This window comes from Oncorhynchus clarkii, chromosome 13 (genome assembly GCF_045791955.1).
Source record: "Oncorhynchus clarkii lewisi isolate Uvic-CL-2024 chromosome 13, UVic_Ocla_1.0, whole genome shotgun sequence".
Taxonomy (NCBI): Eukaryota; Metazoa; Chordata; class Actinopteri; order Salmoniformes; family Salmonidae; genus Oncorhynchus; species Oncorhynchus clarkii.
Genome location: NC_092159.1, coordinates 11,175,622 through 11,199,467, shown reverse-complemented (window position 1 = coordinate 11,199,467; position 23,846 = coordinate 11,175,622). Strand labels below are relative to the sequence as shown.

Genomic DNA, 23,846 nt, shown 5'->3' with positions numbered 1-23,846 from the left:
AACCTCATTAACATGACCTTGTGTGTTTTCTATGAAATGTCATCATTTTTCCAAACGCGAAAGGTATTTTGTAAACAATCCGGAACCATTTTGGGATGGTGCACTTTGAAAATAGTTTTCACCCGAGTGGTGATCCCCAAACACTCTTCGCCGGATGTAGAACTCACATGTTGTTTTTTTACAGAAGCAAGATAGTTTTGCTAGATTTGCTGGAGAAATCTTAACGTTTACTCACATGTTTGTTATTTAAAAAGTAAAGTGCATATCAACATGTCGGCATCAATGATTCGGAGGGGACTGGAGTTGCTAAGCGATGACATAAAAGGTAAATTATCTACAGTAACCACGGTTTCATTAGCTAGTTGGGCCATTCCTACTTTGAGGTGCATTTTCTGCCCCTATGAAATATCAGTTCTTATTTCGTGTAAAGTGTGGATTTCAAAAGCTTTAAGTATAATGTCAGGTGTTCTGTACCTTAAAAACACAAAAATATGGATTCTGAAAGGGAATTTTATGCATTTTTAAAAAGAAATGTCAGTGGATGTTGGCGTTTTTGCCACGTCCCCAGGTGTTATTTATCTACTTCCACAAGAAATATAAGCCATAACATTTATAACATCTTTAATCATTAACGTTTTTTCATGATCATTGTATTTATTATATATTTTCTGTGTTTCCCTGATATCACTTTCCACCTTTTTTAGTTTGTTGTAATTCTTCATTATAGAAAACAACCCCTTCCTACAATGACACCACATTCAGGAAATGTCATCATTTCTTTGATGGGAAAACTATGGTAGAAAGATAAATAAATATAAACACTTAGCTTTATCTGTTTGTCCATGTTTCATGTTAGTCTGTAGGTCCAACTCATAAATGTTCACCCTGTTAGGCTAAATTATAGAGTGAAAAAAATATATTTGATAGACAAGTTAATCCTGTTCAAGTGTTCACCATTATGCTCAATCTTGCTCATTCACAGAGCTATGGCAAATTTAGGCAAAACATTTCAGCCCAGTTAGGATTATGCACCTAACAAATTGGAAAATGCACCCAAAACGTTCCTGAGCTTGACCAGTATGTTTTTCAGAAACTTAAACATCCTTTTTCTGATAGGAAAAATAACGTGTGTGTTCTAAAGTTTTGAGGTCCAAATGGCACCGCATTGTAGGAATGACTGAGCTAGCGATGTTAGCTTCAATGCCACCAAGATAGTGTCCAGCACAATATAAAAACTAAATAGATACTCTCTTGGTTGCATCGAAGCTATAGCCATCTATGAAACACCAAGGGCACAGGTTGAGGGCAGTTTAGGACAATTCAATTGGCTTTCCAGACGTAGATCTTTAGTTCGGTGATGTTCCTATTTATTGCAGATAAGCGACATACATCTACTTTGCATAATATAATTACCGAAATGTTACAACGTGAAAGAAAGGTGCATTTCATACGTGTTGTAGTGAGACCCATTCTTCAAATAAAATTGTATTTGTCACACGCCCCGAATACAACAGGTGTCGACTTTACCGTGAAGCGCTTACTTATGAGCCCTTCCCCAACACTGCATAGTTAAAAAGTATGAATAAAATATATAATTAGCTTTAAAAAAAAGAGGAAAATAGTAGCTAACACAGTGGAATAACAATAACGAGGCTATATACAAGCAGTACCAGTACCGAGTCAATGTGCAGGGTACGAGGTAGTAATATGAACATGTAGGTTGGGGTAAAAGTGACAAGGCAATCAGCATAGATAATAAACAGGCTAGCCGCAACACGTGTGAAAGTGTATCTGTGTGTGTGTAGTGTGTTGTGAGTGTGCAGAGTCAGTGCACAAAAAAAGGGAGGGGTCAATGTAAATAGTCCGGGTAGCCATTTGATGAACTGTTAAGCAGTTTCATGGCTTGGGGATAGAAGCTGTTCAGGAGATGTTTGCAGCAGTAGAACTTTGAGGATCAAAGTTGCCAAATCTTTTCAGCTTTCTGAGGGGGAAGAGGCGTTATCGTGCCCTCTTCACAACTGTGTTGGTGTGTTTGGACCATGTTAGGGTTCACATTGTTACAGTATTTATTCTATGCAAAGTAGTGTCATCTGTGCTGACACTTCCTGGTCACCACTGTGTGCCTATTTACACATGACCTATTAGCCCATGTGAAACATCCCTAGACAGACCACATACACAACACACATGAGCAGATAACATAAGCAGTCCAAAATGTCTCCTACACAAATGTCTCTCTCTCTCGCTCCCCCTTTCTCCCTCCGCAGTGTCAGATGGTAGCAAGAAGCAGAAGAGCGCGGCCAAGAAGAAGCACACACAGAGCAAGGTTGAGTTGATGGGCCTGGTGAGCACCAACCGTCAGGGCGTCAGCAGGCAGGTCCGGCGGCTGCAGGGGCGTCTCGGTCCGGGGAAGAGCAAGGCCACCGTCAAAGACAAGAGGATCAAGTCTGCTGTGGGTGAGTGGCTCAACGCGTTCAGAGGCACAAAGTATTTCTGTGCACTGTGCAGAAAAACGAACGCATTCATTTGTGTAGGGGATGGTCTGGTACATATTAATATAGTCTAGTTATTCTATTGCTATGGTCTCTGTTCATGCTATTTCTATGTTCTGGCAACTAGCTAAAATGTTTGTTTTTTCTTGGGTTGAGGATCATGCTCTTCTCTTAGCTATTTGTTGACGTGTGTGTCTGAAGATGAAACTAGTCTGTCTGTGAAATTGGTGTCAGTGTGTCAGTGTATCAGCTTCCTGGTGTAGTCCAGGGGAATTCAACTCTTACCCTACGAGATTCTGAGTCTGCTGGATTTCTGTTCTACCTGATAGTTAATTATACCCACCTGGTGTACCAGGTTTATTTTTCTTGTAATATTTTATTTAACTTTTTTGTTGCTTATTGTTTGTTGTTTTTGTGTAAAAAAAAAAAAAAACTTAACATTTACATGAATATATTCCCACAAACATTAATGACATCACACTTGTTCAGACCCACATGTTCCCATGGTATCCACACCCAATGTTGTTTCTCATATGTGTAAGACTATACCCTATGTGACTTTGTGTTATGGTGTCCCAGGTCTAAATCAGTCCCAGATTAGAGGGGAACAATGAAAAAATGCAACTGGCTTTGAGGTCCACAGTTGCATTTGAGGGGACTAGTGTGTCTGTGAAGCTGATGTCAGTGTACCAGCCTCATGGTCTAGTCCAGGGATCATCAACTAGATTCAGCCATGTGACAATTTAGAATGTTCTTTTTTCTTGAGCAGATGGTTACGGGGTCGAAACATAATTACAAATCATTTTAGACTGCAAGTTAGTGGTGTAAAGTACTTAAGTAAAAAATACTTTCATGTACTACTTAAGGTTGTTTTTGGGGGTATATGTACTTTACCGTAATATTTTTAACTACTTTTACTTAAACTCATTCCTAAAGAAAATTCTGTACTTTTTACTCCATACGTTTTCCCTGACACCCAAAAGTACTCTTTACAATTTGAATGTTTAGCGAGACAGAACACATTTATCAAGAGGACATCCCTGGTCATTACTACTGCCTCTGATCTAGCAGTCTGAGTGTTGGAAAATGCCCCTGGCTATCTGTAAATAAAATTTAAAGAACACATTGTGCCTACTGGTTTGCTTAATATAAGTAATTAGAAATGATTCATCATTTTGATACTTAATTACACTTGAGTCATTTTCTATTAAGGTGTCTTTACTTTTACTCAAGAATGACAATTGGGGACTTTATCAACCACTGCTGCAAATTGACCGCAAGAAGTCCAAACATATAACATATGACTAAAACATGATCACTTCAAACCTTGCTTACATTTGTATACGATCACATACAGTAACTCTTTATTATATGTGGGAAAACTTTAGAACTTGAAAATGAAAATCACTTGGAGCTGATTGGCTTTTGTTTTTACAGTCTGTCCAATAATAATAAAAATTAAACGCTAATCAAATCAATAGAATCACACGGGCCGCCAGTTGAGGAACCCTGGTCTAGTCTGTCTGTAAACTTGGTGTCAGTGTGTCAGCCTCAAGGGCCGACTCCTTACCATCCTCTTTTGTCTCCATCTTGTGTTTCCATAGATTATGCGTAGGCCTTCTGTGCAAACTCCTCAGGTCATATCATTTAGTGTCTGTGTCATGGACTTCGTCTTGACCTCAGAACTGTGATGTCATGTCTTTGTGTTTCCAGAGGAGTTCAGGAAGAAGCAGGGGAAGAGCCATCTGAGCTCCAACCTGCTGTACTTCCTGGGGACGGGCTTCAGAGCTACAGACTCCGACACTATGAAGGTAAGAGACAGTCTGACAGTTCAAATGTCATGCCCTCTAACTACTACTACGGAGGAGGATAGTTGGTTGAGGTCTTTGGTCCCTGTCATGACTTTTGATTGATTTGGTAAAATAACTGTAGATACACGTGGAAAAATGTTTTAACACTTTGAAACGGAAATCAAAAAAGTAGTGTGTTTTTTATTTAATTTTATTGGAAAGGTCCTATCCCTGTTTCAGTCAACTTTTCTTCTAAGCGCCCTCTTATGGGTGAATCACATAGTCTTCATCATCTTCATTTCTTAGACTGTCTCCCCTCTTATTCCCCTTCAGATCGTCAACCAGAATTCGGGCCGACAGTCTCGCCACCGTCCGGACCGCACGGTCAAGAAAGCCTCCGGGGAGAAGTCTGTGTTCACAGAGGATGAGTTCCAACAGTTCCAGAAGGAATACTTTGGCAGAACTGTGGAGGAGGGTAACTAGACAGATTCTAGTTCCAGAGACTTAAGGCTGCATTCCAATTCCAGAGGTGTGCGCTTCAGACTCCTTGCCATGGATTGCTAATTTCACCATTGTTAAAGGTCCAATGCAGCTGTATTTCAATATCGACTATTTTATGGGTAACAATTAAGTATCTTACTGTGATTGTTCATTTTTGACCGTGTTATTTAAAAACAAAAACATCTTCTTAGCAAAGAGCAATTTCTCAAACAATTATCTTCCCTTGCCTGTCTGGGAGTGGTCTGAGTGGGGAGGGAGAAAACTAGCTGTTATTGGCAGAGAGGTTGGAACTCTCTTATTTACCTCCTGGTTATGTCACCAGGTCGGCCAAAACTCTATCTCACAAAAACAAGCTGACATTTTAGGCAGTCTTTTCAAACAGCTTACTCTAACAGGGCATTTTCACAGTATTATTCCAACCTCCTAGGAGAGGGGGGGGGGGGGAGAAAAAAACAGTAAAATCACATTTTGGACTGCACTGGGCCTTTTAAATCCATGGGAGAATATGGGTTCAGTTCCAGAGCCAATGAGGACTTGGTAAAGAGATTGGACACTTGACTGACTTTAGTTTTTGTCCAAAGTACTTCACTTTGGACTTGGAATGTGATACTGCGCTTCATGGACAACATGTGACTGTTAAGTGGCCTTGAGGCTCTTTCCCAACTTGTTCTATTCATGCAGGAGAAAATAGTCAACTTTCAAAGAAACAAAAGTATTGTTTAAAACTTCATTTTCTACTTGTCTTCAAATTGATTTTCAGAAAATTTCTTGTTTCCTTGTGTTGAAAAGATGAAAGCACAATGAACTAGAGGATGCTGTTTTATTAAGTAAATGTCGTGTCCCTTTGATTTGTAAACAATGAATAAAAGTATGTAGAACACTGTCATGAAGCCTACACAAACTGAAGCAGCAGTAGGGGTGTGACGGTCGTGACATTTGTGTTAGCCGTTAACTGTCCTGCAAATCATTGCGCTGTCACAGTTATTTACCATGAACATAAACGTGTTGTATCTCCGGCCATACAAGTCGCTGATGTGTGCCTTTGGAACCGCTACATTTAAACAGTAATAATTCCATTTAATATTGACCATCACGAAAATGATCCATTGTTTAGGCACATCTTAACTAAGAAACATAATACAAATCAAATGTATTTCAAAAGAACGGAACAGCATATTCTGGGTGCATAGCCCCTGTATGTCAGGCTTAAGCTGTTCTGTCTATGCATGATACTCCCACCCACTCAAAGTAATTCGACGGACGAAGATGATGCATAGTGAGGTCAGACAATGTAACATTGATAATGACATCATTACAAAGGCAATAGAAATTCACATGAAACAATTCATTATGCTGTATATGCCATTTAGCAGACGCTTTCATCCAAAGAAACATGCAGTCATGTGTGCATACAGTTTACATATCGGTGGTCCTGGGAATCAAGCCCACTACCCTGGTGTTACAAGCGCTGTGGTCTACCAATGGATTGAATTTGAATAAGCTGAATTCTGAGGATAAATGGTGATGGGAGTGCATCATCTTTAATCGGTGGTGTAGACTAGAGAATTCCATTATGAATCGGCCCAACTCTCTTAGGCTGTGTTTACACAGCCACCCTAAAAACCCAAATCTGATTTTCTTTATAGACAATCTTTTATTTTCTGAATGTCCACACGTGACCCATATCCGATATGCACATTCACACTTAATGTAGCCTCTGAAATAGCACACAGATTCCACTGTTCCTTTAAAAATTGGGGTGGTTGTCATGGTAACGACGGGTTGTAAAAAAATAATCTATAATAATAATTTATAAGTAAAACAAAATCTGATCTGAGTGTCCAGACCGTCCGCATGTAGAGAGCAAGTAATAGTAGTCCTAATGGCGTCTTTTTGTATGCACTAACTCAGTCATGGTTCGTTGGCCCAACACCTATTGAACCCTTTCTGTGTTTACAAGTATTGCCCCACGAGGGCGATGCGCGTAAATTGGTGGCAGAACACTGGGGAGTTCTCATAGAACGCCAACAGAAAATGCTATTTACATGTTGCTTATGAGTGCATTTCACACTACTTTTGAATTATAATTGGGTTTTAAGTCTCATATAAATGTCCTGCTAAATATGTTTGTGTCATTTTCGCAAATCAACTGCATTATACTTCAACCAGTAAAATGGCTCTTTGGCTAGCTTTTGCTACAGCTTATGTCAATAAGCGTTAGCATTCTAGCTAACAACTGCTGCATCCAAAACTAGTTATTTTGCTAAAATCACAACCAACTATAATCTTAGCAACTCATCAAGCTAGAATCAAAACATAATTGTAAGCGTATGTGAACCCCCAAAAGTTATTTCGTTTACAAGTAATAACGTAAATCTAGGCAATGTTGATGGCTTTTTTAAATGTATTTTTTAAATATTTTTTTTATTATAAATGTATTTATTCATAATACAAAAATCAACTTACATTGCTACATCAAACATGTCTAGCAAACCAAACACAGTTATTAACAATGCTCAAACATACACAAAATATATAAAATACAAAAAAGAAACAATTTAAGTGCAATTATATTCACTGTTATTTGGGTGGCGATGGCTTTCTTACTACAGCCAAGAGTCGCGTGACGACCGTGTGTTGCCCATTGTAAAGGGGTGTATTGTAAAATGAATGGAGTTTTTGGATAAACACCGAAAATAAGGTCTGGTAAATGCAGGCTTAGGAGATCTTATACGTTTTGTTCTATGAGAATCTTTATCAGCTAACGCCACTTTTTTGTACATTTTGAAGAATTTATATAATCATATAAAGCACATAAGGTTTCATAATTCATAAAGGTCATGTTAACTGACGGATATTATCTCATAGAACAAAACGTATTAGATCTCATAAACCTGTGTTAACCTCTGACCTTATTTTTCGTAATTTATCCCAAAACCCTATTCTTTGCCAATTCATTTTCCCCTTAGGAATGGCTGAACGAAGCACAGGTAAAACTCATTTCAAGCTGGCGAGATCTATGGAGGATTGGGTTAGTACCAGGATTGAGATCCACATATGGATGTGGTATAAATCGGAAGTCAAAAGATCAGATTCAATGGCTGTGTTATTTTTCACTAGTTGGTCTTTTGACCTGTCATCTCTGAAAATGATCCGATGTAAAAAGATCTGATATGATTGGTCAAAAGACCAATTAGTGTAAGAAATATATCTGAATTGGCCTGCCTGTGTAAACACAGCCTTAATAGCCTACAATGCTCTGGATAGAGGTAGGCTAACATCATAATTAAATATGGTGCAAGCACAGTGAGGTCAAACAATGTAACATTGAGTTTTAAAGGCATCACACTCCCACCCAGTGACATGTACTAAGAGGTGGGCCATAGAGAATGATAGAGGCCTCTAAGCAGCCAAAATGCAGTTTTAGCATGAGCAGTGCCATTGAGTGATTCCACCCTTTTAAAATAGTCAACTGGGTGGAGATTCCTATGGGTTGTAGCCTCTATCTGGCGCTGGTTAGGAGAATTAGGTTAAGGTCAGGAAAAGAGTTAGCTAAAAAGCTAAAATTTGACAAAAGCTGTATCCAGTCTAGATATGACCTTATCAAGGTGATGATGGAGAAAGACCTGCCTTTATAGGCACTGACCCCAGAATAAGTATATCGCAGGTGCAGCACATAAATGAACCAGTCTCCTCTCTGTTGGGAGAATATCAGTGAGAAACTGCTTTGTGACAAAAGACTGACATCTGAAATGGTAAGGTCTTATCTGTGGAATAGTAGGACTCCGAGGCTGGTTTGATTTAACAATTCATGTGTTGACTGAATGAGAATATTTGGAAATGTACCATACGTGCGTGCAGTAGATGGAATACAGACCGTGGGACATAGGACGCCTTCGTTAGCGGCCGTTCAAAAAAGCTGGTCAAACAAAGTAGATATTCGTCAAATCCGACGTGACTTGTGTCCCAACAGGCCCATAAGGTTACTAAAATCCAATGTCGTTGTTTTTGCTGCATAATAACTAGAAGTTGTCTAATTATCAATATATTTAGATTAAAGTAGTAACGGTTATCGAAGCTGTTTGCGATGGATGAAGATACTGAACTTGTAAAATCAATCAGATATTGACTGAATTATATCACACAATAAAACATTACTTGCATGGACAAACAATTGATTTCAGGCATTTGTTGAAACTCAGGTAGGCCTATTACAGTTATTGTAAAGTTTTATTTTATGATACAAATCAGGAGTGCCTCCGGTATTTTATGAACGACTCTTCTACCGATTCGATTCGGCCAACGACGTTCATCAAAACAATCGGCTCAGAAAGAGCCGTCCGTTCGAGATCGACCCATCATTAGCCAACAGCGCGCAGATGCAGCACGGGTAAACTAATCTAGGCTACATGATTAGATTATTTTGGGTAAGAGCGAGAATACGTTTATTTATCAAGCATCGGTCACCAGAATAATACCCTTAAATACATGTCATTGTGTCCATGGCATATTTAATGTAAATACTGTAGAATTCCATTCATTCCTATGGAAGACTGCGCCTACTGGGGAGTGCCATTATGGCTGACCTGTTGCTTCAAAGCCTTTCAATGGCCAATAACGCACAGCATCACCAATCAAGGGTTTATATTCATCATTGATTTGGCCCCATATTCCTAAAACACAATAACTACATCAAGCTTGTGACTCTACAAACTTGTTGGATGCATTTGCTGTTTGTTTTTGTTTCAGATTATTTTGTGCCCAAAATTAATGATGGTAAATAATGTACTGCCATTTTGGAGTCAATTTTGTGAATAGAATGTTTCTGAACATTTCTACATAATGTTGATGCTAGTATACTTACAGATAATCCTGTATAATGAGTAAGAAAGTTGAAGCACAAATATCATAACCCCAAGACATGCTAACCTCTCACCAATAACAAGGGAGGTTAGTATATTATCATTATTAACATTTCATTCAAGATTCTGTAATCCTGGTAGAGCATCCACATTATGTAAAAATGTTCAGAAACCCAGTCCCACTCCTCCAACAGTCTTCACCTCTGGTGCCCCACCCAAGGAAAAGCTTTCTGGGCAACCCTGAGGAGAGTGACCCCCTGATGAGATGGAGAATTGGTTCGCCCTCTGTATCTCAGATACACTTGACCCAGGGGTTGGTGAAGGCAGGGTAAGACACTGTCCATAACTCAAGAGATTCAAATCAACCCACCCCCTCTGCCCTCAGAACAGCTTCAATTTGTCATGCTATGGACTCTACAAGGTGTCAAGTGTTCCACAGGGATGCTGTCCCATTTTGACTCCAATGGTTCCCACAGTTGTCTGGATGTCCTTCGGGTGGTGGAGCATTATTGATACACACAGGAAACTGAGTGTGGAAAAACCCAGCACCGTTAAAATTTGACACAAACCGGTACGCCTGGCACCTACTACCAAACCCTGTTCAAAGACACTTAAATATTTTGTCTTACACGTCCACCCTCAATGTCACACATACACAATCCATGTCTCAAGGCTTAAAAATCCTTATTTAACTTGACTCCTCTGGTTCATCTACATTAATTTGAAGTGATTTTAACATGTGACATCAATAAGGGGTCGTAGCTTTCCTGGTCAGTCTATGTATGGAAAGAGGTGTTCATAATGTTTTGTATTCTCACTGTACATGGTCTTAAAAGTGCATTTTCACTTTGTCTCCCATTGACATCAATGCATGGCTAAATGCATGGCTAAATGCATGGCTAAGTGACCATTCTACTTGAGTGGAAGTTACATTTCTCCTCAGAGTGCATGGTCTCTGAAATGACTTGAATAACTTTTTTTACTCCTCTCAGGCCACCTTCTGTTGACAGAGAGGAGTCCAGTTCAGCTACACAGGAAATGTGTTCGGTGAGACAAAATGAAAGCATCACAGTCAGTCAGCTCTAAATAGGAAATAGGCCCCAAGTGGCATTTTATTTTTCAATGTAAAAGTACACTGTCTCTACACAGGAAGAAAACATAAAGCGCTCTGTTTGTTTATTACAACCTCAACTAGCGGCAACCAGAGTTTACTAATGTAACCCCGGTTCTATGAACCAAGTGCACATTTTCTCTCGCACCCACCCCTGGTCTGGGAGACCCTGCATTAGTGAGACCAACTGGGTACAATCAGTCTGGTTCAGTTGTGCGTCAGAATGGATACCATGTTTCATCGTCCAATCTATCGTTGTGAACCAAATCATTAAAAGAGAATAGATTTAGTCATGTTCATTTCACTGAATCTCTCAATGGGCCTCGTAAAAGTGTACCGTATAACTGCACCGGGGATTACAGTTATATGGCAGTGTTTCCCAACCCTGGTCCTCCAGTACCACCAACAATACAGTTTATTATAGCCCTGGACAAACACACCTCACTCAACTCATTGAGGGCCTGATGATTAGTTGACAAGTTGAAACAGGTGTGCGTGTCCAGGGTTACAAGAAAAATGTGTACTATTGGGGCTACTCCAGGACCAGGGTTGGGGGAAACGCTGCATAACTGACTCTGTAGTCCCCGTTGCATGGTGTTATCAAGTTGATGCAGAAAAACCTGCTTTTCTAGGCACTGCCCTCCGAATAGTAGATTGATGCACACAAAGAAGTCTCTCCTATTGTGAGTGGAGAAAGGAGAGGAAGTGTATGAGGTAAACCGTGCTTTAGGACAAGACCAATATCCAGAGACGTTCAGACAGGGTAATACTGGTATATCTGAGATGGCAAAGGTAAGGTACTTTTTCATTTACCTGTGGAGTTTTATGACTGAAGTGCAATTGATAAGCTTATAATTTTAAGTCGAAACTAACATTGTGCAGCACCGTGTTTGACAGATGTTTGTAGTTATCTTTTGTGTCACAGTAAATGCATTTTGTTTTTCACACAATCTAAATGTAAAAAGTCAGACTGAAAGTGAAAGGGGTGGAATGGCAAGGTGCAGTGTCAACAGCTGAAATGTCTCGTCCAACTGGATAGACAAGGCAATTACATCCAGGGTTCCTTCTCCACTGCAAAAAATAGCATATTTAGGCAGATTTAAAACTATTGCATTGATAACATTTTACTTAAGATAAATTATGCATTTATGGTAGATGTGTTTTGGGGCTATCATGATGGAACATTCCTACTGGGAGTGCTCAGTTGGTCTTTGCTGGCGGGAGAGCAGGCTGGGCAGGTAACAGGTTGGGTAGAGTACAGTCATACCTGAGTTTTCTTAAAGAGTTGTTGCCTGGCTAGTATACGGAGAATCTTTAGATTTATTAAAGTATTTATGTCAACGTCCTGTTATTTTCTACACGGTTTATTGGCCAATTCGTCCTGTCTCCTCCTCACTGTCCAATCAGCCGCCTCGGCTTCTATTTCACACCCACCCATACGTTCTTAACCCCCCCCCCCCTCCTCCACCCACAGCCTCCACCTCTGGTGCCCTACCCCAGGAACATCTGTCTGGGCAAGCCTGAGGAGAGTGATCCCCAGAGGAGATGGAGCTATGGTCCCTCTCCCCCAGACCCATCTGTCCCAGGGCTTGGTGAAGGCAGAGTAAGAGACTGTCAACCATTGACAACATGAGCCCTGGTCAAAAGAAGTGCACTATGTAGGGAATAGGAGCCATTTGGGACCCTATTCCCTATATAGTGCACTACCTTTGACATGGCTATTGACTTGCATTCCTTTCTATTTGAACTGCAGTTTTAACTATGGTATGACTCACCTTCATCCTCTTGGCCCCCTGGGGAGCGTAGGACATCCACCATGGTTCTCCACCTAACTCTTCTCTGAGAGTCCTATGGTTTGAAATATAAATGGACTCAAATGTATTTATATTTGAGCTGCAGTGGTATACCATGATGTACAGTATATAACTATAGTGTGAAACTGTTATTGTAAATGTGAATTCTTAGAACCCAGGAACAGCCCAGAAGCTGCCCCCTGTGGCCCAGAAGCTGCCCCCTGTGGCCCAGAATAAGGGATAGTTGAGAGTCCTCCACAAGGTGGTTGTGACCCTCAGGATGGAGTGTCTGAAGGCATCTCATCTGATGCAGCAACATGCATTCTTCTCTTTTACTTTGCTCTCATACAGTATGAATCTTAACACCCACCCATACATTCTTCACCCACAGCCTCCACCTCCAGTGCCCCACCCCAGGAAAATCAATATGAGCAAGCCTGAGGAGAGTAAGCCCCAGAGGAGATGGAGCTATGGTCCCTCCTCTCCCTCACACACATCCGGTCCAAGGGTTGATAGAGGCAGAGTAAGAGACTGTCCATAAATCAATGAATTGGAATCAACCATTGACAACCAGTCAGGTCATCCATGATACAAGTCAGTATTCAATGTCCATCTATGTCTGAGGATGTTGGGAAATGAAGTGGAACCTGGCCACTAGGGGCAACAGTGAGCGCTGTTACCTTCAATAAGATTTCAGTTTTGCTAGGGCGTTGGGGATGGCGTAAGCATCTGCCCCTGATGCCAAAGGCTTCATGTTCGAATCCAACAATAAAGTTGTTTTCTGTATTTTAGTTTTAAGCCATAACCATTCAGAGTTAATGCCTAACCTTAAACAATTCAGAAGTTTCAGAAGATGTTTGAGAAACATGGATGAACATTTAATTCTGTCGTGAGAGCTGGTAGACGTGTGAAATGCCTTTCTTGAAGGTCTAACCTCAACATTGCAGAAATCAATAACAATGTAATACTAAAAAATAACGTAGAACAAAAAAATATAGCATACTATATACAGGCGACTTTCTCTGTAAGCAGCGAAGCAAGACAACACTGAACTTTCTGTTTTCCCCGTTAACACTAAAAACCTTTCTCTCTACTGTTTGAATTGTGATTGAATCAACACTAGCCACTTTCAATGCAGCATACCAAAGCAAAACGAACCACGCAAGAGTAAATGGCTTGTTTTGAGGTAGAAGTAGCGACACGTGTTCAAAACTAGCAAAGTATAATTGGTTATTAGCCCAGTTCTAGGCAATTTGTAGTCAGCAATGGGGGAGTGATTGCTTCCTACAAGAGCACAAAACGTGTGCATTTCTGAACATCTTTGAAAAGTTTATTTAATTTTTTTGCTTAAATGGGCAGTGTTGTATTTTGAGACCGGCATGAATAAGCTAAGTAGACAATAGGCAGAGAGTAGCATCAGTGAGTATGTCTGGTCTGCTGAGTGCAGAACACTGAGGCTGTACCCACTTAACTAAAGTGGTCAAGTAGGCTACTGTGACTATTTCATTATAATGAAGGCCTACTAGAGGGGCTTACAATGAAGACGATGTATCACATTACATTTTAACATGGAAATGGCTGTTCTATCATTCAGCCTACAGTAGCAGCTAATGTGTGGTGTTCAATGTAGGCCTACATTCCATGAGACTTTTGAAAAAAAAATTCAGGGTTTGTTGACATTAACCTGTTTATCCACTTGTCCTTCAGACAAGGTGACTGAAAATGTTCTGGTGTTTGATACAAGAAGCACTTTACAAAATAAAATGCATTGTCACTATATGTAGCTCTCGCTTTACTTTCAAGCGCATCTACTCATGACGGCTCATGCTGTAAACACAGTCCAGTTCAAAGTGAATGGCACAGTCTGTTTGCATATAGGCCTACTGCAGCTCTGATCTGGTTATGGCGCACGGGTCTGTGTAGAGTATGGGTCGTGCCTGTCAATGCTATAGAATTCTACTTTGATGCGTTCTGCCTACAACAATCTCTTGCATAGATAGTTTTTTATTTCGGTATGTTAAATTGAAAGTGGCTAATATTGTGTTGATTCGATCACAACTCCCACAGTAAAGGGGAAATGTGGATATGTAACACTAAGGGGGAAAACTCGAGAAAATTGAGTGATGTTCAATCTCATGCTTCTCTGTGTGCACTGATATTTCTTCTGTGCTGCAGTCCCGGGGGAGCTGCGTGCTAGCGCAGGCATGCAGCTCAGAGGGAACATCGGTTCTGAATACAAAGCATTATGTTTGGGGCAAATCCAACACCACATCACTGAGTACCACTCTTCATATTTTCAAGCATGGTGGCTGCATCATTTATGGGTATGCATGTCATCGGCAAAGACTAGGGATTTCTTAAAATAAATGGAATTCAGCTAATAACAGGCAAAATCTTAGAGGAAAACCTTGTTCAGTCTGCTTTTCAACAGAGACAAATTCACCTTTTTGAGCAGGACAATAACCTAAAACACAAGGCCAAATATACACTGGAGTTGCTTACCAAGACAACTTTGAATGTTTCTGAGGGGCCTACTGTAGTTGACAGGTTTTATTTCAATTGGCTTAAATCTATGGAAAGACTTAAATGGCTAGGGGTGTGAATACTTTCTGAACGCACTGTGTACAAAACCTTATGAACATCTGCTCTTTCCACTACATGGACTATCCAGGTTAAAGCTATGATTCCTTATTGACGTCACTTGTTAAATCCACTTCAAACAGTGAAGGGAAGCGGGGGGGGACAGGTTAAATAAGATTGTTTTAAATGTCTTGAGACATGGATTGTGTACAGTCGTGGCCAAAAGTTTTGAGAATGACACAAATACTAATTTTCACAAAGTCTCAGTTTGTATGATTGCAATTTGCATATACTCCAGAATGTTATGAAGAGTGATCAGATGAATTGCAAAGTCCCTCTTTGCCATGCAAATGAACTGAATCCCCCAAAAACATTTCCACTGCATTTCAGCCCTGCCACAAACGGACCAGCTGACATGATGTCAGTGATTCTTTCGTTAACACAGGTGTGAGTGTTGACGAGGACAAGGCTGTGGATCACTCCGTCATGCTGATTGAGTTCGAATAACAGACTGGAAACTTCAAAAGGAGGGTGATGCTTGGAATCATTGTTCCTCTGTCAACCATGGCTACCTGCAAGGAAATACATGCCGTCATCATTGCTTTGCACAAAAAGGGCTTCACAAGCAAGGATATTGCTACCAGTAAGATTGCACCTAAATCAAACATTTATCGGATCATCAAGAACTTCAAGGAGAGCGGTTCAATTGTTGTGATGAAGGCTTCAGGGTGCCCAAGAATGTCCAGCAAGTGCCAGGACCGTCTCCTAAAGTTGATTCAGCTGCAGGATCAGGGCACCACCAGTACAGAGCTTGCTCAGGAATGGCAGCAGGCAGGTGTGAGTGCATCTGCACGCACAGTGAGGCAAATACTTTTGGAGGATGGCCTGGCATCAAGAAGGGCAGCAAAGAAGCCACTTCTTTCTGGGACAAACATCAGGGACAGACTGATATTCTGCCAAAGGTGCAGGGATTGGACTGCTGAGGACTGGGGTAAAGTCATTTTCTCTGATGAATCCCCTTTTCGATTGTTTGGGGCATCCGGAAAAAAGCTTGTTCGGAGAAGAAAAGGTGAGCGCTACCATCAGTCCTGTGTCATGCCAACAGTAAAGCATCCTGAGACATTCATGTGTGGGGTTGCTTCTCAGCCAAGAGTGGGCTCATTTACAATTTTGCCTAAGAACACAGCCATGAATAAAGAATGGTACCAACACATCCCCCGAGAGCAACTTCTCCCAACCATCCAGGAACAGTTTGGTGACGAACGATGCCTTTTCCAGCATGATGGAGCACCTTGTCATAAGGCAAAAGTGATAATTAAGTGGCTCGGGGAACAAAACGTCGATATTTTGGTTCCATGGCCAGGAAAATCCCATTGAAAACTTGTGGTCAATCCTCAAGAGGTGGGTGGACAAACAAAAGCCCACAAATTCTGACACTCCAAGCATTGCTTATGGCAGAATGGGCTGCCATCAGTCCGGATGTGGCCCAGAAGTTAATTGACAGCATGCCAGGGCGGATTGCAGAGGTCTTGAAAAAGAAGGGTCAACCCTGCAAAAATTGTTTGCATCAACTTCATGTAATTGTCAATCAAAGCCTTTGAAACTTATGAAATGCTTGTAATTATACTTCAGTGTTCCATAGTAACATCTGACAAAAATATCTAAAGACACTGAAGCAGCAAACTTTGTGGAAATTAATATTTGTGTCATTCTCAAAACTTTTGGCCACGACTGTATGCGTCCTCAGAGGGTGAATGGGCTTGACAAAAGTCAAGTGCCTTTTGAACTGGGTATGGTAGCAGGTGCCAGGTGCACTGGTTTATGTCAAGAACTACAACGCTGCTGGGTTTTTCAAGATCAACAGTTTCCCGTGTGTATCAATGGTCCACCACCCAATGACATCCAGCCAACTTGACACAACTGGGGAGGCAGCGGAGTCTAGATTAATTGAGGCTGTTCTGAGGGCAAAAGGGGTGGGGGGGTGGGGGGGGGGGGGGGGGGGGTACAACTCAGTATTCGGAAGATGTTCTTAATGTTTTGTACCGTGTGTGTGTGTATATAACTATGGTGTGACTCTATTTTATTTTTTGTAACTGACATCTTAGAAGCCAGGCACCGCCCAGAAACCGCCCCCTGTGACCCAGAATAAGTGGTCGGTGGGAAGGAATCCTCCACAAGAAGGCGGTTGTGACCCTCCGGATGGGGGGAGCGTGTCTGAATTCATTAAGAAGGTATCTCATCTGGTGCAGCAACACACTTCTCTTTCATATACAGTGAGAGTGAATCCTAACTTCCACTTATGTTGCATTTTCTCTGTCTCCCACTGACATGTAACGAACAACTAAGTGGAAATTCGTCTTGAGCGGAAGTTAGTGCACTTTGACGTGAATTCTGTCTCTGAATATGACTTGAATATTATTTTTTCAGTTTGAAGCTAAAGAGGACCAAAACAAGCAGCTGGTGGTGCGTTGTCCTGTTGGTTCGCCTGCCGTCATCTACAGGGAGGACTCCGTTCCCCCTCTCTACGAAAAGGTTTTGGCTATGCAGGAAACTCGTACGGTGAGACAGAGAGAACAGATGTTTAACACTAAGCTTAAATCAAATAATTGTGTATTGGTCGCGTACACAGTTTAGAAGATGTTGTAAAGTGTGCGGCGAAATGCTTATGTTACTAGCTCCTAACAATGGAGTATAATGCCAAACAAGTAAGGATTGTCTCAACGAATCCAATTAACAACCCAAATAACACTGGAACGGTAATCCAAATGCAATCTATGTATGTATACTGAGAACTTCCACAATATACTAAGAATGACAGAGTACAGCAGAATCTAGTATAGAATACATATGTGGTGTGTATAAAGGTTGTAACTACAATGTACAGTAGTAGAAATATTAGAATGAGCTATACGGAGAATACAGTATTTAATCATAACACTAATGCTTGGTTTTTCCGAGCTGTTCATTGTTCTTCCAGTTTGGGTCGCCTGCCTTCGTTGACAGAGAAGAATCCAATGACTATATCTATGAAGAGGTTTTTGCTACGCATGAAACTCGTACGGTATGACAACTGAAGGGATCACAGTCAGCCAGCTACAAATACTGTTTTTACGTTTTTCACATTATACTTCAAGGGCCGGTTTCCTGGACTTGGATGTAACAGTAAACAAATATCGGGGACACCCAAATTAGTATATGTATTGATTTGTGGATGGCCGTCATTCACGTCATATGTTATGAATTACAATATGTTACAAATTGCAATACATATGTTAGATACCAATTTGTGGTGGCTGACGTTGGCTAGGTGGCTAATGCTAACGTTAGCTAGATGTCTGTTTGCTAGGCTAGGGGTAAAGGTTAGCTAACTAGTTGCAAAGTAGCAAGTAGTTGCAAAGTTGTCCATGAGGCGATTTGAACATGCACATTTTGGGTTGCTCAACATTCACTTTATACACCAACCCATCCATCCTCCTTTAGTTTTTGCCTTTAGTAACCTTCTGTCTTATGTAACCATACCAAACATCACATATCATACACATTTGAGTGCCACTGATTTTCGTTTACTATGTTACATCTATTCTGAGACCAGCCTGATATCCCAGACCCAGATTAAGCCTAGTCCATGATTTTTTTAAAATTTGTTTAAATAATGCTTTTTAAAAATGTAGCATACGCTCTTGTCCAGAGCAACTTTTTTTTTTCTTCATTGGAATCAAACCCACACCCCTATTGTTGCATGCACCATGCTCTACCAACTGTGCCACACGGGACCATTCTCTATGTAGATTCTCTTTTGAAAGAGTTTTTACTAGGACTAGGCTTGATCTTAATCTGGCAAACCGGCCCGACGTGTCATACTTTATTACAGGTCAAACAAAGTGTCCTGAAATAAAGTTTATTGTATTTCTATTGTTTTAGGTAGCAGTTCAACAGCGGATATGTGCAACCTATGTTCACTGTGTAAGGCCACCTCCTCCATTGCCGTTAAAGCAGTCACTCCCTCTGAAAGGCAGATTCAAAACACTCTCAAAAAGCAGCATTAGTGAAGAGGAAAAAGATAACATCAAGGTATGACCGTGAACCTGCTCCGTGATGATTCCCCTGGGTATAGATCTAGGATCAGCTTCCACTTCCCCAGTCCTAACAGTAACAATTAGGTGGGGAAATATGCTAAACTGATCCACGATCAGAATTGACTGGAAAATTCACCATACACCGTAAAACCCTAAGTGGTCAAAAGACAGGAATGAAACCACAACCACTAGCGGCTGTTGGGCCTATGTATAACCATGAACAGCTCAACTAAGCTGTCAGGCATCAATACATTGTGTATTATATTATTTACATACATGTGGGTTTGTTACATACAGAACCTCCCAAAGAATCATCACTAATGACAATTTGACCACAACCATTTGTCATTCTCATTTCACCCTTTCATTTAATCCTTCCATCAGGATGCAGATCGTCTGATGGAATGGTGGGAGAAGGTGAAAAGTGAACGTGAGCATCACAGCTTCAAAATGTACTTTGTAATTTCCAGCATAGGTTCAACTTTAATATTTTCCTCTGCCTTTTTAGCATGGAAAGATCTGTCTAAAGACCCTACACTGGCCAAGAAGGGAGAAGCAAAGTAAGTTATTTAGTTTAGACCCAGCTAACAAAATTGTGTACATTTGAATATTCTGTCACTAACCACCCTCCATACTGATGACCTTCTATTTCTAGACTGTTCAAAGAGAAAGCCCAGCGGTTCCAGAATGCATTGCAGTTGTACAACCTCCTCCTGACTAAGCATGGGGAGACCCTAAAGAACCACATCATTGACCTCATCAGCATCGCAGACAACTTAGACAAGGTAGGAGTACTATAGACTACTGTACAGGCAACGTAGACAGGGTAGGAGCATGATGACCTACTGTACAGACTACTTAGACAAGGTAGCACTTAAGTCTAGTGTACAGACAACATAAACAAGGTAGGAACCCTATAGAATACTACTGTATACGCTTGTAATGCCTTTGATTTTTAATGTAAGCCTGTAACTAACATCAATTACCCCCAAGCAGATTTAAATACAATTCTACAATTCCATTAGAGTTCATTCCATTCAAATCAACAATTTAATTATATCCAAGGTTTCCAAGGGAACCAAGATTGCTGGCATCACCGGGGGCGCCACGGGGGCGGTTGGAGGGGTGGCGGCTGCAGCAGGGGTGATCCTCGCCCCCTTCACCCTAGGGGCATCACTGGCCTTGACAGTGGTCGGTGTCGGTGTAGCTGCAGCTGGAGGGGTCACAGGGGCCTCTGCAGTTATTGCTAACAAAGTGAGCTGTTAGAATCCAAACACAATCAAACTATATTTATAGAGCATTTGCAGGATGATGGCACACTTAATATATTAATATGGTTCATGCTTGATTGGACAGACACCAGGAATTTAACTTGGCCTGGGAGCCAAGTTAGTTTCCCATGAAACTCACTCAGATAAATTCACTAAGTTTTCCCTTCGGAACTTAGATACTTAAACGAATGTTGAGAAGTACTGTGCATAACATCACTGTCCAACTCCTCTTCATTCCAGGAAGTAAATTCTTCATCTCTCTTAGGTGAGCAGTGCACAGGACAGGAAGAAGATTGAGTTGATCCTTCAAGACTACCTGGCCCTGATGGGTGACATTGAAGCCTGCTTGAGGTTCATCAATGTGGGCATGGAGCACCTGAGGAAGCACAACCTCTCAACTCTCCAGGAGGTCGACACAGAGGCCGTCAGAGTGGTCAGGTATGATCTTAATAATATACTGCATTTACTCTTGTCTGGAAATATATTATCTTTATTTATTTTTTTTATATTTGCATGTTTTTAAAACTTAACCTAAACCAGGGTGGCCATAGTGACAGGAGTGGGTAGCTCCAGTGCCATAGATGCCAGCAGTAAGGCATCGGGGATGCTCCAAGGCTTTGCTCTGGGCATGGATATCTATTTTACCCAGAAGGAGGATGGCAAAGGTGGCCCGAAGCTGAAGAAGGGATTGGAGTCCAAGTTTGGGAGAAAGATACGCGAAGTGGCTCAGCAGCTGAATGAAGGGCTGGATGAAGTGATCAAGGTCAAATATGAGCTAGTTGAAAATAATCTCATCCTCTGAAGAAAGGGAAAGGGGGATACCTGGTCTGTTGCTCAACTGAAATGTCTTCCGCATTTAACCCAACCCCTCTGCCTTAATCAACAGCCCTACACACACACAAAAATCTGGTTTCCTCAAGGCTTCTTTGGGAAGGGTGATGGTTCCAGTGATATTTTAAATGTTGGTGGCGGCTCATTGGACTTGATGTTATGCGATTACATGATTTAAGGTCAGTGTCTTGTGAATTGAGACTGGTTGACAGTCAGTAGTTCTCAATTCTCTCCTCAGGGACCCTGAGCAGTTCCATCGCTAGCGCACTTGATTCTGTTAATAGACACAATAGTAAAAACCGATGGAATTTTAAAAATATAACATTGCTATTAAACCAGAATAAATAACCTTTTGAGATCATTCTCCATGAAGTTTCTATAAATAACCATAAGGGTTGTAACCATAACAGAACCCTTTGTCTAAAACTTTTTAGAAATGGTTATTTATAGAACATTGTGGTATGTTGTCTACCAGGTTTCAGTTCACTACCAGGTTTCAGAATCACTGCAACATTTTCCATTGTCAAATCTATTGTCATATAAACCAATGTTGTGAATAAATAAATAATTAGAAGACATAGATTTAGTCATGTTCCTTTTTTTCAAATTTCAATGAATCTCTCAATGGACCTTGTAGGACTGTCTGTATATTATAACTGATAATGTACTTTCCGGTGCAATGATCAGGGCCGGCCCTCCCTCTAGGCAAAATTATGCCCGGCACTTGATTTTTGGGGAGGCATTTTGGCAATTGGTTGCCGCCCTCTGGCGCCCCTGATCGACTACTACACCGCCCGCGGCACCCCAGCCACCAGCTCATAGCGTTGCTGCTGTTCCCGCCCACACCCCATTCCTACTTCTCCCGAATCCCACTATCCTGGGTGGTGATGTGTTTATGGGATTATCCAATTGTGAAAAAATTATAAAAATGAATCTGCCAATTAAATGTTTGTTTTAAAATATATTTGTGTGACACGATTAGTGATTTAAGGCAGTAGCCTACCATGTAGCTAACAGTGGATATAATTTTAGCTAAACGTAATCTATAGAGAGTTGAAACAATTTGCTACCACGTCTAAAACCGACAACTATGAGAAAAGAGGCACAATCTCTGAACCAAAGAAATGTGCTGGTGCATTGTATCAGCATGCAGCAATGTCCATCAGCCGGTGTGGAAAATGACAAGCCTACGAGGACGACGAGCCAGCCTTCTTTGCTGCTAGAATCAGCGAACCGCTGATTCTAGCAGCAAAGAGGGCAAACCGGTGGAGTCCCAAGCCATGCACTTCCACCGATGATGACAGCTCTCTTGCCTGGACAAGAACAGGTGCTCGCACCAGGCCAAGCCACACCTCCAAACAATGCCGCCAAGACCCTATCTTGGACCCAGATTCAGATTCTTCGCTCCCCGTCCCCGATGACAGTTGTGGTACTACTGCTAAATCCGACTCCCAGACAAAAAAAAACATAAATATTCCTGTGATTGGCCAAAATATATGAATGGATCTTTACGGGATATGTTAGTGCAGGCTGGGCCACAACAGGATAAAGAGGGGTATTTCCCAAGAGATGAGGGTGAGCGAACGTTTTCGGTGGCCCACTACAATAGGAGGATAGCGAACGGGGAGAGAGTGGAGCGACCAAGGTTTGTCTATTCCAAGCAAAACGATGCAGCCTTCTGTTTGACAGACACAATGATCCTATCCATAGATGTCGGTACAGCCAAATACTCCAATACTGTCGCATGCACTGATTAAATACCTCCGTGTCTGGGAAGGGCTTGGTGTGTTTGACTCAAACCAGGGCTCGAATTAAGTGAGGGTATCACATATCCTTTGTTAAAGGGCAACAATGATTATATTATTTGCTTTATATTTTGAAATGCATAAAACGTATCCAGATTATATCAAGCGTTCTATAACCATGCTTAACTCTGTGATGCCTTTATAGAAAGAAACAAGCTCTAAAATGCCCGCGAAATACGTGACTGATGCATATGGGGATATATTTATTCCTATCTGACAATCTGAAGCTAAACTGCAGCCTATAATATTCGAGGAGATTAAAAATAAAAATAAACTTTACTATTCTGTCCCTATTCATTTAGCTTTTCTCTTTCTGAAAATATGTTTGTTTAAAACCGGGAAGCAATTATGTTGTTGGGTTATACAACGGAAGAGTAGCCAGCAGTTGAAGTTTACCGTTTTCTGTGAGCTTTTGTCTGTGTGGAAAGGTAACTTTTTAAAGTGCCATAAGGATGTCTAAGATATCATTTTTTTTGTCTCACCTCGGATGGCAGAGCTTCCGGGGCATTAGTGATTTTATCTATATTATTGACATTGAACTGGTTATATAGCCTATTAACGAGATGTATTAAAAATTGTGTTTAATTTGTAGCATAGGCCTATTATTTGAGCTACTCTTCTGTTCCTTCTGACTTTTACCTGAGAAAAGAATTGTCTCGTCTTGGGCGGCAGCACGTCCAGGACCGGCCCTGGGCATGATCATGTTGTGGCTCAAGTTAGTGAAGTAGGAAGTT

General features: G+C 41.1%; 2 protein-coding genes across 2 annotated transcripts; both read left to right on the top strand.

The window, feature by feature from the left end:
• Positions 1-142: 142 nt before the first annotated feature.
• LOC139424373 (ribosomal protein S19 binding protein 1) lies at positions 143-9,571 on the top strand. The gene is made up of 5 exons (XM_071176125.1): positions 143-325; positions 2,268-2,456; positions 4,206-4,303; positions 4,616-6,064; positions 9,188-9,571. The coding sequence occupies exons 1-4, from the start codon at positions 271-273 to the stop codon at positions 4,763-4,765; spliced, it is 492 nt and encodes a 163-aa protein (XP_071032226.1). The 5' UTR covers positions 143-270; the 3' UTR covers positions 4,766-6,064; positions 9,188-9,571.
• A 1,850-nt stretch (positions 9,572-11,421) lies between these two features.
• LOC139424238 (uncharacterized) lies at positions 11,422-21,866 on the top strand. The gene is made up of 13 exons (XM_071175917.1): positions 11,422-11,548; positions 12,231-12,359; positions 12,941-13,072; positions 17,235-17,360; positions 17,557-17,688; positions 18,107-18,190; positions 19,051-19,200; positions 19,590-19,635; positions 19,714-19,765; positions 19,861-19,990; positions 20,271-20,459; positions 20,742-20,914; positions 21,017-21,866. Exons 1-13 carry the CDS (start codon positions 11,540-11,542, stop codon positions 21,276-21,278), a joined length of 1,614 nt encoding a protein of 537 aa, XP_071032018.1. The 5' UTR covers positions 11,422-11,539; the 3' UTR covers positions 21,279-21,866.
• The last annotated feature ends 1,980 nt before the right edge of the window (positions 21,867-23,846 follow it).

What these genes read in the sequence shown, in the direction of transcription:
- LOC139424373 (XM_071176125.1), top strand. Translation starts at nt 271, where the DNA reads ATGTCGGCATCAATGATTCGGAGGGGACTGGAGTTGCTAAGCGATGAC. An exon ending in GCTAAGCGATGACATAAAAG is followed by an intron (nt 326 to 2,267) that starts GTAAATTATCTA and finishes CTCCCTCCGCAG; the next exon opens with TGTCAGATGGTAGCAAGAAG. An exon ending in CAGACTCCGACACTATGAAG is followed by an intron (nt 4,304 to 4,615) that starts GTAAGAGACAGT and finishes ATTCCCCTTCAG; the next exon opens with ATCGTCAACCAGAATTCGGG.
- LOC139424238 (XM_071175917.1), top strand. An exon ending in GCCAAGAAGGGAGAAGCAAA is followed by an intron (nt 19,766 to 19,860) that starts GTAAGTTATTTA and finishes TTCTATTTCTAG; the next exon opens with ACTGTTCAAAGAGAAAGCCC. An exon ending in CTGCAGTTATTGCTAACAAA is followed by an intron (nt 20,460 to 20,741) that starts GTGAGCTGTTAG and finishes CATCTCTCTTAG; the next exon opens with GTGAGCAGTGCACAGGACAG.